We start from the raw sequence: 15,613 nt of genomic DNA, 5'->3' as shown, positions 1-15,613 counted from the left end.
CGAGTGTTATCCAGGTTAAAAAAAACTAACAATGACTAAATAGCTTGTAGCTAGTTAGCTGGTTAGCTTCTGGAGGTTCTTGAGTGTGTTCTAAAAATTAAAAATAATAGCTATTCCGTATCACATTGGGTGAGGCAGGTTTCCGGAAGGTATAAACAAATTTTAAAAATCGGGAAGAGATAGAAAGTACATATGGGCCACTGCGATGCAGACGGTTAGCAGGCCTGTGCTAACAAGCTAACAGATTAGCAGGCCGGGGTAAACAAGGTAGTAGTTAGCGGACCTGGGCTAAACAAGCTAGCAGTTAGCATGCCGAATTAGCAAGCAAGGAGATAGCGAGGGCTAGAGAGTTAGCCTTTGGAGGACGTCGCGATGGGGTGAGTCTGTTTATTCCTCTTCATGCAGTGACATCGATAGACCGGTCTTGGATCCGGGTATAGAAGCCCAGGAGTATGCTAGGAACACAGGAGCTCTGGCCGGGCTAGCTTCAAGCTATGTGGGTGGAAACGCTAGCCAGGAGTAATCAACCAGGGTTGCGGTTTAGCTCGATAGCTAGTTGTGAAGATCCAGCTGAAAAAAATGTTCTGTTTGCGGAGGGAATCCGGGGATAAAAAAATAAATAGGTCCGTTATGCTCTGGTTAGCGTCGCGTTGTTCGAACTGGCGAGAGCTTTCCGAGCTAAAGGTTAGCTGATGACCAGTTAGCTGAAGACCGCTAGCATAGCTGGTGGTTAGCTGGCTAGCTTCAGTTGAGGGGTTCCGGTTCCGAAGTAAATATAAATACTTTAGGAAAAGTAGCTACAGGCGGATTGCAGGAGAGTATTTGGAAGCTTAGGTTTAGCAAAATGTTTTTAAAGATATGCGAAGAAAAATATCTAAAACGAAAAAGAGAATGTATTTACAGATATTTACAGAGAGACGATACCACAGGACGACTTACTGCTACGCCATCTTGGTCACATCCAGTTATGTGTCTGTTACTTGAACTCTGTGAAGCATTTATTTGGGCTGCAGTTTCTGAGGCTGGTATCTCTAATGAACTTATCCTCTGCAGCAGAGGTCACGCTGGGTCTTCCTTTCCTGTGGCGGTCCTCATGAGAGACAGTTAACTCTAATGAACTTATCCTCTGCAGCAGAGGTAACTCATCTTCCTGTCCTGTGGCGGTCCTCATGAGAGCCAGTTTCATCATAGCGCCTGATGGTTTTTCAGCATTGACTAACCTGGACTGTTGTTTCTCTCTGTTTATTTGAGCGGTTCTTGCCATAATATGGACTTGGTATTTTACCAAACAGAGCGATCTTCTGTATACCATCCCTACTGATTGGCTCAAAAGCATTAAGAAGAAAATAAATTCCACATATTACATTTTAACAAGGCACACCTGTTAATTGAAATTAATTCCAGGTGACTACATGAGGCTGGTTGAGAGAATGCTAAGAGTGTGCAAAGCTGTTATGAAGGCAAAAGGGTGGCTCATTTGAAGAATCTTAAAAATAAAATATATTTGGATTTGTTTAACACGTTTTCTGTTACTACATGATTCCACATGTGCTATTTTATAGTTTTGATGTCTTCACTGTTATTCTACAATGTAGAAAATAATACAAAATAAAGAAAAACCCTTGAATGAGTAGGTGTGTCCAAACTTTTGACTGGTACTGTATAGATATATATTTTTTACATATATATATTTTTTTTTATCCAGGGGGATTTTTCATCACCCTCAGCACCCCTATTTCCCGAAGCTATTGTATAGAGGCTCTATAAAAAGGGTTGTGATTGAGAAATCTAAAGGAGTATAGAGGCTCTATAAAAAAATTTTTTAAAAAGCACATGTTCGTTGTACGCTATGAATAACTTTATGCGCCTCCATCCCTTTCCAAGTTATACAGGAAAGGTTATGAACGCATGAAGAACGCATGAACGCATGAAGAAAACATTGGTGTTAGTTCACGGACGTGTGTTCACTAACGTGACAATTTTCTCTATCTGATATCACAGCGTATTACAGTTATTCTACACCGGAGGAAGGCCACACCATTCCCCTTTCTACTAACTTACTCTCCTGCTGCGTCGTATCGCTGCCGCTGGTCAGCCCCGGGGACTCCACCACGCTCCTTCCCGCATCCCCGGCGCTCTCATTGGCCTGAACCCCTACCATCTCCCGCACCTCCTCCAGATCCAACAGGTGGCTGACAGAGAAGTTTTTCTTGGCCTGCAGTGTTTCCAGTTTGGCTGATATCGGGCTCTCCAGGCGGCTCGTCAGTGAGTCTTGTCTGTCCATTACATGCGCATAACCAGAAGTCATGACGCTGAGACGCTGACTCAATACAGACGTCAAAAACACCGATTAGCGCATAACAAACCTACTGAGCTAACTTATACTCGACGCACCGAAAAATATCAAGAATAACTCCAAACCCATAACAGCTCTGGTTTCAACTCAAGACAGGGCTCGTTTTGTATGAATTTACAGCTCCAAATCACTCCACTTTAAGCCAGATGTTTGGTCCTCTGTTCGATTCCACTCGATAAGAGGCCCCTCACCTCGTCAAATAAAACCCCGAAACATATACAACACGACAACATTTGGCTTCTTCCTGGATATTCCCCGGATTTTTAAACACAAAGAGTAGAAGGCTATAGCAAGTTTCTCCTAGCCTGTGAGTCCAGACCACGGTATGACTGAGCTGGGGTAAAAGTTGATCCTCTCCTCCCCTGTGAGTCCAGACCGCGGTATGACTGAGCTGGGGTAAAAGTTGATCCTCTCCTCCCCTGTGAGTCCAGACCGCGGAATGATTATGAGCTGGGGTAAAAGTTGATCCTCTCCTCCCCTGTGAGTCCAGACCGCGGTATGACTGAGCTGGGGTAAAAGTTGATCCTCTCCTCCCTGTGAGTCCAGACCGCGGTATGACTGAGCTGGGGTAAAAGTTGATCCTCTCCTCCCTGTGAGTCCAGACCGCGGTATGACTGAGCTGGGGTAAAGTTGATCCTCTCCTCCCCTGTGAGTCCAGACCGCGGAATGATTATGAGCTGGGGTAAAAGTTGATCCTCTCCTCCCCTGTGAGTCCAGACCGCGGTATGACTGAGCTGGGGTAAAAGTTGATCCTCTCCTCCCCTGTGAGTCCAGACCGCGGTATGACTGAGCTGGGGTAAAAGTTGATCCTCTCCTCCCCTGTGAGTCCAGACCGCTGGGGTAAAAGTTGATCCTCTCCTCCCCTGTGAGTCCAGACCGCTGGGGTAAAAGTTGATCCTCTCCTCCCCTGTGAGTCCAGACCGCTGGGGTAAAAGTTGATCCTCTCCTCCCCTGTGAGTCCAGACCGCTGGGGTAAAAGTTGATCCTCTCCTCCCCTGTGAGTCCAGACCGCTGGGGTAAAAAGGAACGATGAGGTCTCACATTCGCGCGTTTTGAGTAAAATCTATCGCTCAACGCCCAGGACCCTGCGAGGCGGAGCGAGCCACTGGTAACGGGAAGGGAACAGGCCGAAGTGAGTGTCACGCACAGGGCGGCTGAGAGGGGAAATAAAGCACCATTTGAAGACCCTGGGGTAAACTGATCGCCCTAAAAATGAGTCTGCAATTACGTGGCAATGCTTTCTGCGCTGACTCTGACAGTCCGTGTCCTCGTGTGTGAAGCACCCCACCCCCTTCAACAATGCACACCATCACACAAAAAAAGCGCTGATTAACCGACTTACGTTTTGGCAGTTGGAAATGGGGATTTTGATAATTGATGTCTATGCCTCTCAGTGTTTTCATTGCAGCCAAACTAATACACTGTATTCTGCCACATGGTAATACTTATAATGTATTTATGGCGGATAATATATTTGAATAGAGCATTGTTTTGAATAGGTATGCCCACGCAACATATTTCACATGGCTGATTTACATGCACGCGCAATGATATGGTGCTACAACATGTCTGCAGTATATCAGTTGGAGGTTGTCATTTGAAAAGAAGCACCCTGTGTCTCTGCATAGCGGGGACCCCACATCGCCAACAAACAAACAAATGATAGCCTATACGTGTGGTACATTTATATCTCTGACTGCACAGGCTGGGTCTGCAGTCACAAGCAAACTACACAGAGGAAACTGGCTTTTGAAACTGTAACTGTTGCGTGTGTTGTTCGCCTGGTCAGAGAGAGCGAGAGAAACAGGGAGAGAGAGAAACAGGGAGAGAGAAACAGGGAGAGAGAAACAGGGAGAGAGAGAAACAGGGAGAGAGAAACAGGGAGAGAGAAACAGGGAGAGAGAAACAGAGAGAGAGAAACAGAGAGAGAGAAACAGAGAGAGAGAAACAGGGAGAGAGAGAAACAGGGAGAGAGAGAAACAGAGAGAGAGAAACAGGGAGAGAGAGAGAAACAGGGAGAGAGAGAAACAGGGAGAGAGAAACAGGGAGAGAGAGAAACAGAGAGAGAGAGAAACAGAGAGAGAGAGAAACAGGGAGAGAGAGAAACAGAGAGAGAGAAACAGAGAGAGAGAGAAACAGAGAGAGAGAGAAACAGAGAGAGAGAAACAGGGAGAGAGAAACAGGGAGAGAGAAACAGGGAGAGAGAAACAGGGAGAGAGAAACAGGGAGAGAGAAACAGGGAGAGAGAGAAACAGGGAGAGAGAAACAGGGAGAGAGAAACAGGGAGAGAGAAACAGGGAGAGAGAAACAGGGAGAGAGAAACAGGGAGAGAGAAACAGAGAGAGAGAAACAGAGAGAGAGAAACAGAGAGAGAGAAACAGAGAGAGAGAAACAGAGAGAGAGAAACAGAGAGAGAGAGGGGTCTCGTATGGTGGAATGACATCAATGGGCCTGTTTTGAGGTCCAAGCTGCCTGCCTGGCCCAGCCAGCCCATCTCAGCCCGGGTCAGAGAGAGAGAGGACGAGGGGGACCCGTATGGTGGAATGACATCAATGGGCCTGTTTTGAGGTCCAAGCTGCCTGGCCCAGCCAGCCCATCTCAGCCCGGGTCAGAGAGAGAGAGGACGGAGGGGGTCCCGTATGGTGGAATGACATCAATGGGCCTGTTTTGAGGTCCAAGCTGCCTGCCTGGCCCAGCCAACCCATCTCAGCCCCGGGCTCCCTGCCCCCCTCATCTGGCAAAAGAACACTTGCTGCAGATTGAATCCAGATGTGCGCGCGGTGCCTCTCTGCCTCGTTCTTTCCATGGATGTAATTAAAGCACAGCGCCAGGATTGGGCAGTCTACTCTTCCTCATTAGTTCTCTACTCCTCATCTCTCCTCCTTTCGTTTCTTCAGAGTGCTCTGTTCATGCAGCCAGTGTTCTCGTCTATAAATCAGAGTGGACCAAATCTTGTCAACATGTGTTGCGAAGGAGAAAGGTTTTTTTCTCGTGTTTTTCCCCCTTCTATTGAGGTTCATTAAAAGCCGTGTTGTTTTAAACAATATCAACCACCCGCACAGCATATTTCAATTTAAATGTTATCTTTTGGTTGAACAAATTCAGTAATATTTTACACACAGCAACACTTATAGGCCTATCATATTTGTTGCAATAATTATATGTAGTTGATAAATACCTTTGTTTGCTTACGGTCATCCCGCCAATTATAGTAAAAGTACGCCTACTTTTTACTGTAGTTTTGCAGCCCAGACATACAAAGTTACGGGTTGAGCCTAGCCTGATGCGGTCTGCGGAAAAAAGTAAAGGCAAGCACATATAAAACTATTTTGTGTTCTTGATTATATCCCATGTGAAGTGTAAAATACCATTATAAACAATACATTGATCAAAATAACAAATTGGAGATGTGTAGCCTGTAGTCATTCAAACAAAAAATACAGACGTCTGATATTCAAATCCAAAAATCGAAAATAAAAATAATTATTAAGAATTTACAATTATTAGGAGATCATAATTTTTTTAAATAATTGTTTTAATTCAAGCATACCTTCAGATATGGAGTTTTGAATGGTGTTTCTAGCTTACTATAACAAACATTAGTATAGGCTACTACATCGACCCTCCCAATAAAATGTATAATTTATAGAGCTGAAATAACCCAAAACATCTTTTGACAACAGCTATAATGATGCTTTTATCAGCTTAATGAAAACGGAAATAATGTTAACAATTGTATTCGTATTTAATAATAATAAAATAAAGGTTAATAATGCCCGTGATTGCGGTTAAGAATTCGATGCTTATTTTCCCACGTTGATAAAAGCTGTAAACGGGGCTTCCTGTATAATTCAGAACAGATTTGGTTTGATGGTTTGATGAAGCAGTGAATATAACAAACTTAGGGAGGAGGCTTCTGATGTTAACACGCATGAAACCAAGGCTTTTACCAGGCCATGAAACCAAGGCTTTTACCAGGGCATGTTGATAAAAGCTGTAAACGGGGCTTCCTGTATAATTCAGAACAGATTTGGTTTGATGGTTTGATGAAGCAGTGAATATAACAAACTTAGGGAGGAGGCTTCTGATGTTAACACGCATGAAACCAAGGCTTTTACCAGGCCATGAAACCAAGGCTTTTACCAGGCCATGAAACCAAGGCTTTTACCAGGCCATGAAACCAAGGCTTTTACCAGGCCATGAAACCAAGGCTTTTACCAGGCCATGAAACCAAGGCTTTTACCAGGGCATGTTGATAAAAGCTGTAAACGGGGCTTCCTGTATAATTCAGAACAGATTTGGTTTGATGGTTTGATGAAGCAGTGAATATAACAAACTTAGGGAGGAGGCTTCTGATGTTAACACGCATGAAACCAAGGCTTTTACCAGGCCATGAAACCAAGGCTTTTACCGGGCCATGAAACCAAGGCTTTTACCAGGCCATGAAACCAAGGCTTTTACCAGGGCATGTTGATAAAAGCTGTAAACGGGGCTTCCTGTATAATTCAGAACAGATTTGGTTTGATGGTTTGATGAAGCAGTGAATATAACAAACTTAGGGAGGAGGCTTCTGATGTTAACACGCATGAAACCAAGGCTTTTACCAGGCCATGAAACCAAGGCTTTTACCGGGCCATGAAACCAAGGCTTTTACCAGGCCATGAAACCAAGGCTTTTACCAGGGCTTTTTTTTTTTTACCAAGGCTTTTACCAGGGCATGAAACCAAGGCTTTTACCAGGGCTTTTACCAAGGCTTTCACCAAGGCTTTTACCAGGGCTTTTTTTTACCAAGGCTTTTACCAGGGCATGAAACCAAGGCTTTTACCAGGGCTTTTACCAAGGCTTTTACCAGGGCTTTTACCAGGGCTTTTACCAGGCCACGTTGATAAAAGCTGTAAACGGGGCTTCCTGTATAATTTAGAACAGATTTGGTTTGATGAGGAAACAATGGTGTAATTACCGACTGGGCAAAAACGGGGTGAATCAACATCGTGTCCACCTCATTTCAACAACAAAAAAATCTATTACATTTTTTAAAATTAATTTAACCTTGATTTAACTAGTCAGTTAAGAACAAATTCTTATTTATAATGACGGCTTACCAAAAGGCAAAAGGCCTCCTGTGGGGACGGGGGCTAAAACAATCATATTTAAATATAGGACAAAACACACATCACGACAAGAGAGACAACACAACACTACATAAAGAGAGACCTAAGACAACACTACATAAAGAGAGACCTAAGACAACAACACAGAATGGCAGCAACACATGACAACACAACATAGCAGCAACACAGCATGGCAGCAACACATGACAACACAGCATGGCAGCAACACAGCATGGCAGCAACACATGACAACACAGCATGGCAGCAACACAGCATGGCTGCAACACATGACAACACAGCATGGCAGCAACACAGCATGGCAGCAACACATGACAACACAGCATGGCTGCAACACATGACAACACAGCATGGCAGCAACACAGCATGGCAGCAACACACGAAAACACAACATAGCAGCAACACAGCATGGCTGCAACACATGACAACACAGCATGGCTGCAACACATGACAACACAGCATGGCTGCAACACATGACAACACAGCATGGCAGCAACACAGCATGGCTGCAACACATGACAACACAGCATGGCTGCAACACATGACAACACAGCATGGCTGCAACACATGACAACACAGCATGGCTGCAACACATGACAACACAGCATGGCAGCAACACAGCATGGCTGCAACACATGACAACACAGCATGGCTGCAACACATGACAACACAGCATGGCAGCAACACAGCATGGCAGCAACACAGCATGGCAGCAACACACGAAAACACAACATAGCAGCAACACAGCATGGCAGCAACACAGCATGGCTGCAACACATGACAACACAGCATGGCTGCAACACATGACAACACAGCATGGCAGCAACACAGCATGGCAGCAACACAGCATGGCTACAACACATGACAACACAGCATGGCTGCAACACATGACAACACAGCATGGCTGCAACACATGACAACACAGCATGGCAGCAACACAGCATGGCTGCAACACATGACAACACAGCATGGCTGCAACACATGACAACACAGCATGGCAGCAACACAGCATGGCAGCAACACAGCATGGCAGCAACACACGAAAACACAACATAGCAGCAACACAGCATGGCAGCAACACAGCATGGCAGCAACACAGCATGGCAACAACACAGCATGGCAGCAACACAGCATGGCAGCAACACAGCATGGCAGCAACACACGAAAACACAACATAGCAGCAACACAGCATGGCAGCAACACATGACAACACAGAATGGCAGCAACACACGACAGCACAGCATGGCAGCAACACAGCATGGCAGCAACACAGCATGGCAGCAACACAGCATGGCAGCAACACAGCATGGCAGCAACACACGAAAACACAACATAGCAGCAACACAGCATGGCAGCAACACAGCATGGCAACAACACAGCATGGCAGCAACACACGAAAACACAACATAGCAGCAACACAGCATGGCAGCAACACAGCATGGCAACAACACAGCATGGCAGCAACACACGAAAACACAACATAGCAGCAACACAGCATGGCAGCAACACAGCATGGCAGCAACACACGACAACACAGCATGGCAGCAACACAGCATGGCAGCAACACAGCATGGCAGCAACACACGACAACACAGCATAGCAGCAACACAGCAACACAGCATGGCAGCAACACACGACAACACAGCATGGCAGCAACACACGACAACACAGCATAGCAGCAACACAGCATGGCAGCAACACAGCATGGCAGCAACACACGACAACACAGCATGGCAGCAACACACGACAACACAGCATAGCAGCAACACAGCATAGCAGCAACACAGCATGGCAGCAACACAGCATGGTAGCAACACAACATGGAAGCAACACAAAACATGATACAAACACTGTTGGGCCCAGACAACAGCACAAAGGCCAAGAAGGTAGAGACAACATTACATCACACGAAGCAGCCACAACTGTCAGTAAGAGTGTCCATGATTGAGTCTTTGAATGAAGAGATGGAGATAAAACTGTCCAGTTTGAGTGTTTGTTGCAGCTCGTGCCAGTCGCCAGCTGCAGCAAACTGAAAAGAGGAGCGGCCCAGGGATGTGTTCGCTTTGGGGACCTTTAACAGAATGTGACTGGCAGAACGGGTGTTGTATGTGGAGGATGAGGGCTGCAGTAGATTGTATGTGGAGGATGAGGGCTGCAGTAGATTGTATGTGGAGGATGAGGGCTGCAGTAGATATCCCAGATAGGGGGGAGTGAACAGGTGTTGTATGTGGAGGATGAGGGCTGCAGTAGGTATCTCAGATAGGGGGGAGTGAACAGGTGTTGTATGTGGAGGATGAGGGCTGCAGTAGATATCTCAGATAGGGGGGAGTGAACAGGTGTTGTATGTGGAGGATGAGGACTGCAGTAGGTACCTCAGATAGGGGGGAGTGAACAGGTGTTGTATGTGGAGGATGAGGGCTGCAGTAGATATCTCAGATAGGGAGGAGTGAACAGGTGTTGTATGTGGAGGATGAGGGCTGCAGTAGGTATCTCAGATAGGGGGGAGTGAACAGGTGTTGTATGTGGAGGATGAGGGCTGCAGTAGATATCTCAGATAGGGGGGAGTGAACAGGTGTTGTATGTGGAGGATGAGGGCTGCAGTAGGTACCTCAGATAGGGGAGTGAACAGGTGTTGTATGTGGAGGATGAGGGCTGCAGTAGATATCTCAGATAGGGGGAGTGAAGGGGTGTTGTATGTGGAGGATGAGGGCTGCAGTAGGTATCTCAGATAGGGGGAGTGAAGGGGTGTTGTATGTGGAGGATGAGGGCTGCAGTAGGTATCTCAGATAGGGGAGTGAAGGGGTGTTGTATGTGGAGGATGAGGGCTGCAGTAGGTATCTCAGATAGGGGGGAGTGAACAGGTGTTGTATGTGGAGGATGAGGGCTGCAGTAGGTGTCTCAGATAGGGGGGAGTGAACAGGTGTTGTATGTGGAGGATGAGGGCTGCAGTAGGTATCTCAGATAGGGGGGAGTGAACAGGTGTTGTATGTGGAGGATGAGGGCTGCAGTAGGTATCTCAGATAGGGGGGAGTGAACAGGTGTTGTATGTGGAGGATGAGGGCTGCAGTAGATATCTCAGATAGGGGGAGTGAACAGGTGTTGTATGTGGAGGATGAGGGCTGCAGTAGATTGTATGTGGAGGATGAGGGCTGCAGTAGATTGTATGTGGAGGATGAGGGCTGCAGTAGATTGTATGTGGAGGATGAGGGCTGCAGTAGATATCCCAGATAGGGGGGAGTGAACAGGTGTTGTATGTGGAGGATGAGGGCTGCAGTAGATATCTCAGATAGGGGGGAGTGAACAGGTGTTGTATGTGGAGGATGAGGGCTGCAGTAGGTACCTCAGATAGGGGGGAGTGAACAGGTGTTGTATGTGGAGGATGAGGGCTGCAGTAGGTATCTCAGATAGGGGGGAGTGAACAGGTGTTGTATGTGGAGGATGAGGGCTGCAGTAGATATCTCAGATAGGGGGGAGTGAAGGGGTGTTGTATGTGGAGGATGAGGGCTGCAGTAGGTATCTCAGATAGGGGGGAGTGAAGGGGTGTTGTATGTGGAGGATGAGGGCTGCAGTAGGTATCTCAGATAGGGGGGAGTGAAGGGGTGTTGTATGTGGAGGATGAGGGCTGCAGTAGGTATCTCAGATAGGGGGGAGTGAACAGGTGTTGTATGTGGAGGATGAGGGCTGCAGTAGGTGTCTCAGATAGGGGGGAGTGAACAGGTGTTGTATGTGGAGGATGAGGGCTGCAGTAGGTATCTCAGATAGGGGGGAGTGAACAGGTGTTGTATGTGGAGGATGAGGGCTGCAGTAGATATCTCAGATTGGGGGGAGTGAACAGGTGTTGTATGTGGAGGATGAGGGCTGCAGTAAATTGTATGTGGAGGTTGAGGGCTGCAGTAGATTGTATGTGGAGGATGAGGGCTGCAGTAGATTGTATGTGGAGGATGAGGGCTGCAGTAGATATCTCAGATAGGGGGGAGTGAACAGGTGTTGTATGTGGAGGATGAGGGCTGCAGTAGATTGTATGTGGAGGATGAGGGCTGCAGTAGATATCTCAGATAGGGGGGAGTGAACAGGTGTTGTATGTGGAGGATGAGGGCTGCAGTAGATTGTATGTGGAGGATGAGGGCTGCAGTAGATATCTCAGATAGGGGGGAGTGAACAGGTGTTGTATGTGGAGGATGAGGGCTGCAGTAGATTGTATGTGGAGGATGAGGGCTGCAGTAGATATCTCAGATAGGGGGGAGTGAACAGGTGTTGTATGTGGAGGATGAGGGCTGCAGTAGGTATCTCAGATAGGGGGAGTGAACAGGTGCTGTATGTGGAGGATGAGGGCTGCAGTAGATATCTCAGATAGGGGGGAGTGAACAGGTGTTGTATGTGGAGGATGAGGGCTGCAGTAGATATCTCAGATAGGGGGGAGTGAACAGGTGTTGTATGTGGAGGATGAGGGCTGCAGTAGATTGTATGTGGAGGATGAGGGCTGCAGTAGATATCTCAGATAGGGGGGAGTGAACAGGTGTTGTATGTGGAGGATGAGGGCTGCAGTAGATTGTATGTGGAGGATGAGGGCTGCAGTAGATATCTCAGATAGGGGGGAGTGAACAGGTGTTGTATGTGGAGGATGAGGGCTGCAGTAGATATCTCAGATAGGGGGTGAACAGGTGCTGTATGTGGAGGATGAGGGCTGCAGTAGATATCTCAGATAGGGGGGAGTGAACAGGTGTTGTATGTGGAGGATGAGGGCTGCAGTAGGTATCTCAGATAGGGGGGAGTGAACAGGTGTTGTATGTGGAGGATGAGGGCTTCAGTAGATTGTATGTGGAGGATGAGGGCTGCAGTAGATTGTATGTGGAGGATGAGGGCTGCAGTAGATATCTCAGATAGGGGGGAGTGAACAGGTGTTGTATGTGGAGGATGAGGGCTGCAGTAGGTATCTCAGATAGGGGGGAGTGAACAGGTGTTGTATGTGGAGGATGAGGGCTGCAGTAGATTGTATGTGGAGGATGAGGGCTGCAGTAGATTGTATGTGGAGGATGAGGGCTGCAGTAGATATCTCAGATAGGGGGGAGTGAACAGGTGTTGTATGTGGAGGATGAGGGCTGCAGTAGATTGTATGTGGAGGATGAGGGCTGCAGTAGATATCTCAGATAGGGGGGAGTGAACAGGTGTTGTATGTGGAGGATGAGGGCTGCAGTAGATATCTCAGATAGGGGGGAGTGAACAGGTGTTGTATGTGGAGGATGAGGGCTGCAGTAGATATCTCAGATAGGGGGGAGTGAACAGGTGTTGTATGTGGAGGATGAGGGCTGCAGTAGATTGTATGTGGAGGATGAGGGCTGCAGTAGATTGTATGTGGAGGATGAGGGCTGCAGTAGATATCTCAGATAGGGGGGAGTGAACAGGTGTTGTATGTGGAGGATGAGGGCTGCAGTAGATTGTATGTGGAGGATGAGGGCTGCAGTAGATATCTCAGATAGGGGGGAGTGAACAGGTGTTGTATGTGGAGGATGAGGGCTGCAGTAGATATCTCAGATAGGGGGGAGTGAACAGGTATTGTATGTGGAGGATGAGGGCTGCAGTAGATTGTATGTGGAGGATGAGGGCTGCAGTAGGTATCTCAGATAGGGGGGAGTGAACAGGTGTTGTATGTGGAGGATGAGGGCTGCAGTAGATTGTATGTGGAGGATGAGGGCTGCAGTAGATTGTATGTGGAGGATGAGGGCTGCAGTAGATATCTCAGATAGGGGGGAGTGAACAGGTGTTGTATGTGAAGGATGAGGGCTGCAGTAGATTGTATGTGGAGGATGAGGGCTGCAGTAGATTGTATGTGGAGGATGAGGGCTGCAGTAGATTGTATGTGGAGGATGAGGGCTGCAGTAGATTGTATGTGGAGGATGAGGGCTGCAGTAGATTGTATGTGGAGGATGAGGGCTGCAGTAGATATCTCAGATAAGGGGGAGTGAGGCCTAATGTGATGCCATTGAATCAACGTCGAAAACTGATTGGATTTGCAAAAAGTCATCAACATAAGGGAATTTACTCTTTGTTTCACTTTGAGTCTAAATCAATGATGTTTTGCTGCAATGTTTTGCTGATTACATGTTAATTGAGAACTCAACCCAATCAAAACTGAAGGGAGGGGGGGGACAAATGGCGTATTAATGCCCGTGATTTTGGACTGAGATGTTCGACGACAAGCAGGTCTCCACATACTGTCATGTAGTGTATATTCATGTAGTGTATATTAGCATGACCAATGTCAAGATCCAGTATATAAATAAAAATGCAGTGTGTATAAAACAATGTAACTAAAATGCATTGCACTTTAGATCCAATGTTAGAATGAGCTGTATCCACAATCAAGTAGTTAAAATAGACAGTACAAAACCTCATGGTAAAATGCATTGCAGGAAATTAGCTTCCGGACCCAAGTCCAGAATATAAATATATACAGTATGTATGTGAATATAACATGGGTACCATGTTATATAGGATGAGCCTTTACTAGAATACAGTATGTACCATGTTATATAGGAGTTATATAGGATGAACCATGACTAGAATACAGTATATACATATGAAGTGGACAGCAGTAGTTATATAGGATGAACCATGACTAGAATACAGTATATACATATGAAGTGGACAGCAGTAGTTATATAGGATGAACTAGAATACAGTATATACATATGAAGTGGACAACAGTAGTTATATAGGATGAACCATGACTAGAATACAGTATATATATATGAAGTGGACAGCAGAATGAACCATGACTAGAATACAGTATATACATATGAAGTGGACAGCAGTAGTTATATAGGATGAACCATGACTAGAATACAGTATATACATATGAAGTGGACAGCAGTAGTTATATAGGATGAACCATGACTAGAATACAGTATATACATATGAAGTGGACAGCAGTAGTTATATAGGATGAACCATGACTAGAATACAGTATATACATATGAAGTGGACAGCAGTAGTTATATAGGATGAACTAGAATACAGTATATACATATGAAGTGGACAGCAGTAGTTATATAGGATGAACTAGAATACAGTATATATATATGAAGTGGACAGCAGTAATATAATAATAATAATAATAATAATAATAATATAATAATAATATAATAATATATGCCAGTAGTTATATAGGATGAACTAGAATACAGTATATACATATGAAGTGGACAGCAGTAATATAATAATAATAATAATAATAATAATAATAATAATATAATAATAATATAATAATATATGCCAGTAGTTATATAGGATGAACTAGAATACAGTATATACAGCAGTAGTTATATAGGATGAGCCATGACTAGAATACAGTATATACATATGAAGTGGACAGCAGGATGAACCATGACTAGAATACAGTATATACATATGAAGTGGACAGCAGTAGTTATATAGGATGAACCATGACTAGAATACAGTATATACATATGAAGTGGACAGCAGAATGAACCATGACTAGAATACAGTATATACATATGAAGTGGACAGCAGGATGAACCATGACTAGAATACAGTATATACATATGAAGTGGACAGCAGGATGAACCATGACTAGAATACAGTATATACATATGAAGTGGACAGCAGGATGAACCATGACTAGAATACAGTATATACATATGAAGTGGACAGCAGAATGAACCATGACTAGAATACAGTATATACATATGAAGTGGACAGCAGGATGAACCATGACTAGAATACAGTATATACATATGAAGTGGACAGCAGAATGAACCATGACTAGAATACAGTATATACATATGAAGTGGACAACAGAATGAACCATGACTAGAATACAGTATATACATATGAAGTGGACAGCAGAATGAACCATGACTAGAATACAGTATATACATATGAAGTAGACAGCAGTAGTTATATAGGATGAACCATGACTAGAATACAGTATATACATATGAAGTGGACAGCAGTATGTATATAGGATGAACCATGACTAGAATACAGTATATACATATGAAGTGGACAGCAGGATGAACCATGACTAGAATACAGTATATACATATGAAGTGGACAGCAGGATGAACCATGACTAGAATACAGTATATACATATGAAGTGGACAGCAG

General features: G+C 45.3%; 1 protein-coding gene and 1 long non-coding RNA gene across 3 annotated transcripts; one reads left to right on the top strand and one right to left on the bottom strand.

The window, feature by feature from the left end:
- Positions 1–1,921: 1,921 nt before the first annotated feature.
- On the bottom strand, positions 1,922–2,860 carry LOC127905949 (paired mesoderm homeobox protein 1-like). The gene has a single exon (XM_052511651.1). It carries the CDS (start codon positions 2,306–2,308, stop codon positions 2,012–2,014), a length of 297 nt encoding a protein of 98 aa, XP_052367611.1. The 5' UTR covers positions 2,309–2,860; the 3' UTR covers positions 1,922–2,011.
- Positions 2,861–9,671: 6,811 nt separating this feature from the next.
- Positions 9,672–12,790, top strand: LOC127926178 (uncharacterized). 2 transcript variants are annotated; one of them, XR_008123524.1, is made up of 3 exons: positions 9,672–9,821; positions 10,731–10,821; positions 12,624–12,790. It is a non-coding gene; the product is annotated as an uncharacterized LOC127926178 (long non-coding RNA). The 2 variants fall into 2 exon arrangements; XR_008123523.1 differs by lacking the exon at positions 10,731–10,821 and adding an exon at positions 9,999–10,089.
- The last annotated feature ends 2,823 nt before the right edge of the window (positions 12,791–15,613 follow it).

The sequence above is a fragment of the Oncorhynchus keta genome, unplaced genomic scaffold (genome assembly GCF_023373465.1).
Source record: "Oncorhynchus keta strain PuntledgeMale-10-30-2019 unplaced genomic scaffold, Oket_V2 Un_contig_7086_pilon_pilon, whole genome shotgun sequence".
NCBI classification, from domain to species: Eukaryota; Metazoa; Chordata; class Actinopteri; order Salmoniformes; family Salmonidae; genus Oncorhynchus; species Oncorhynchus keta.
Note: the sequence above shows the minus strand (reverse complement) of the source record. Positions and strands in the feature narration are given on the sequence as shown.

Coding starts and splice junctions, on each gene's coding strand:
- LOC127905949 (XM_052511651.1), bottom strand. CDS start 2,308: ATGACTTCTGGTTATGCGCATGTAATGGACAGACAAGACTCACTGACG.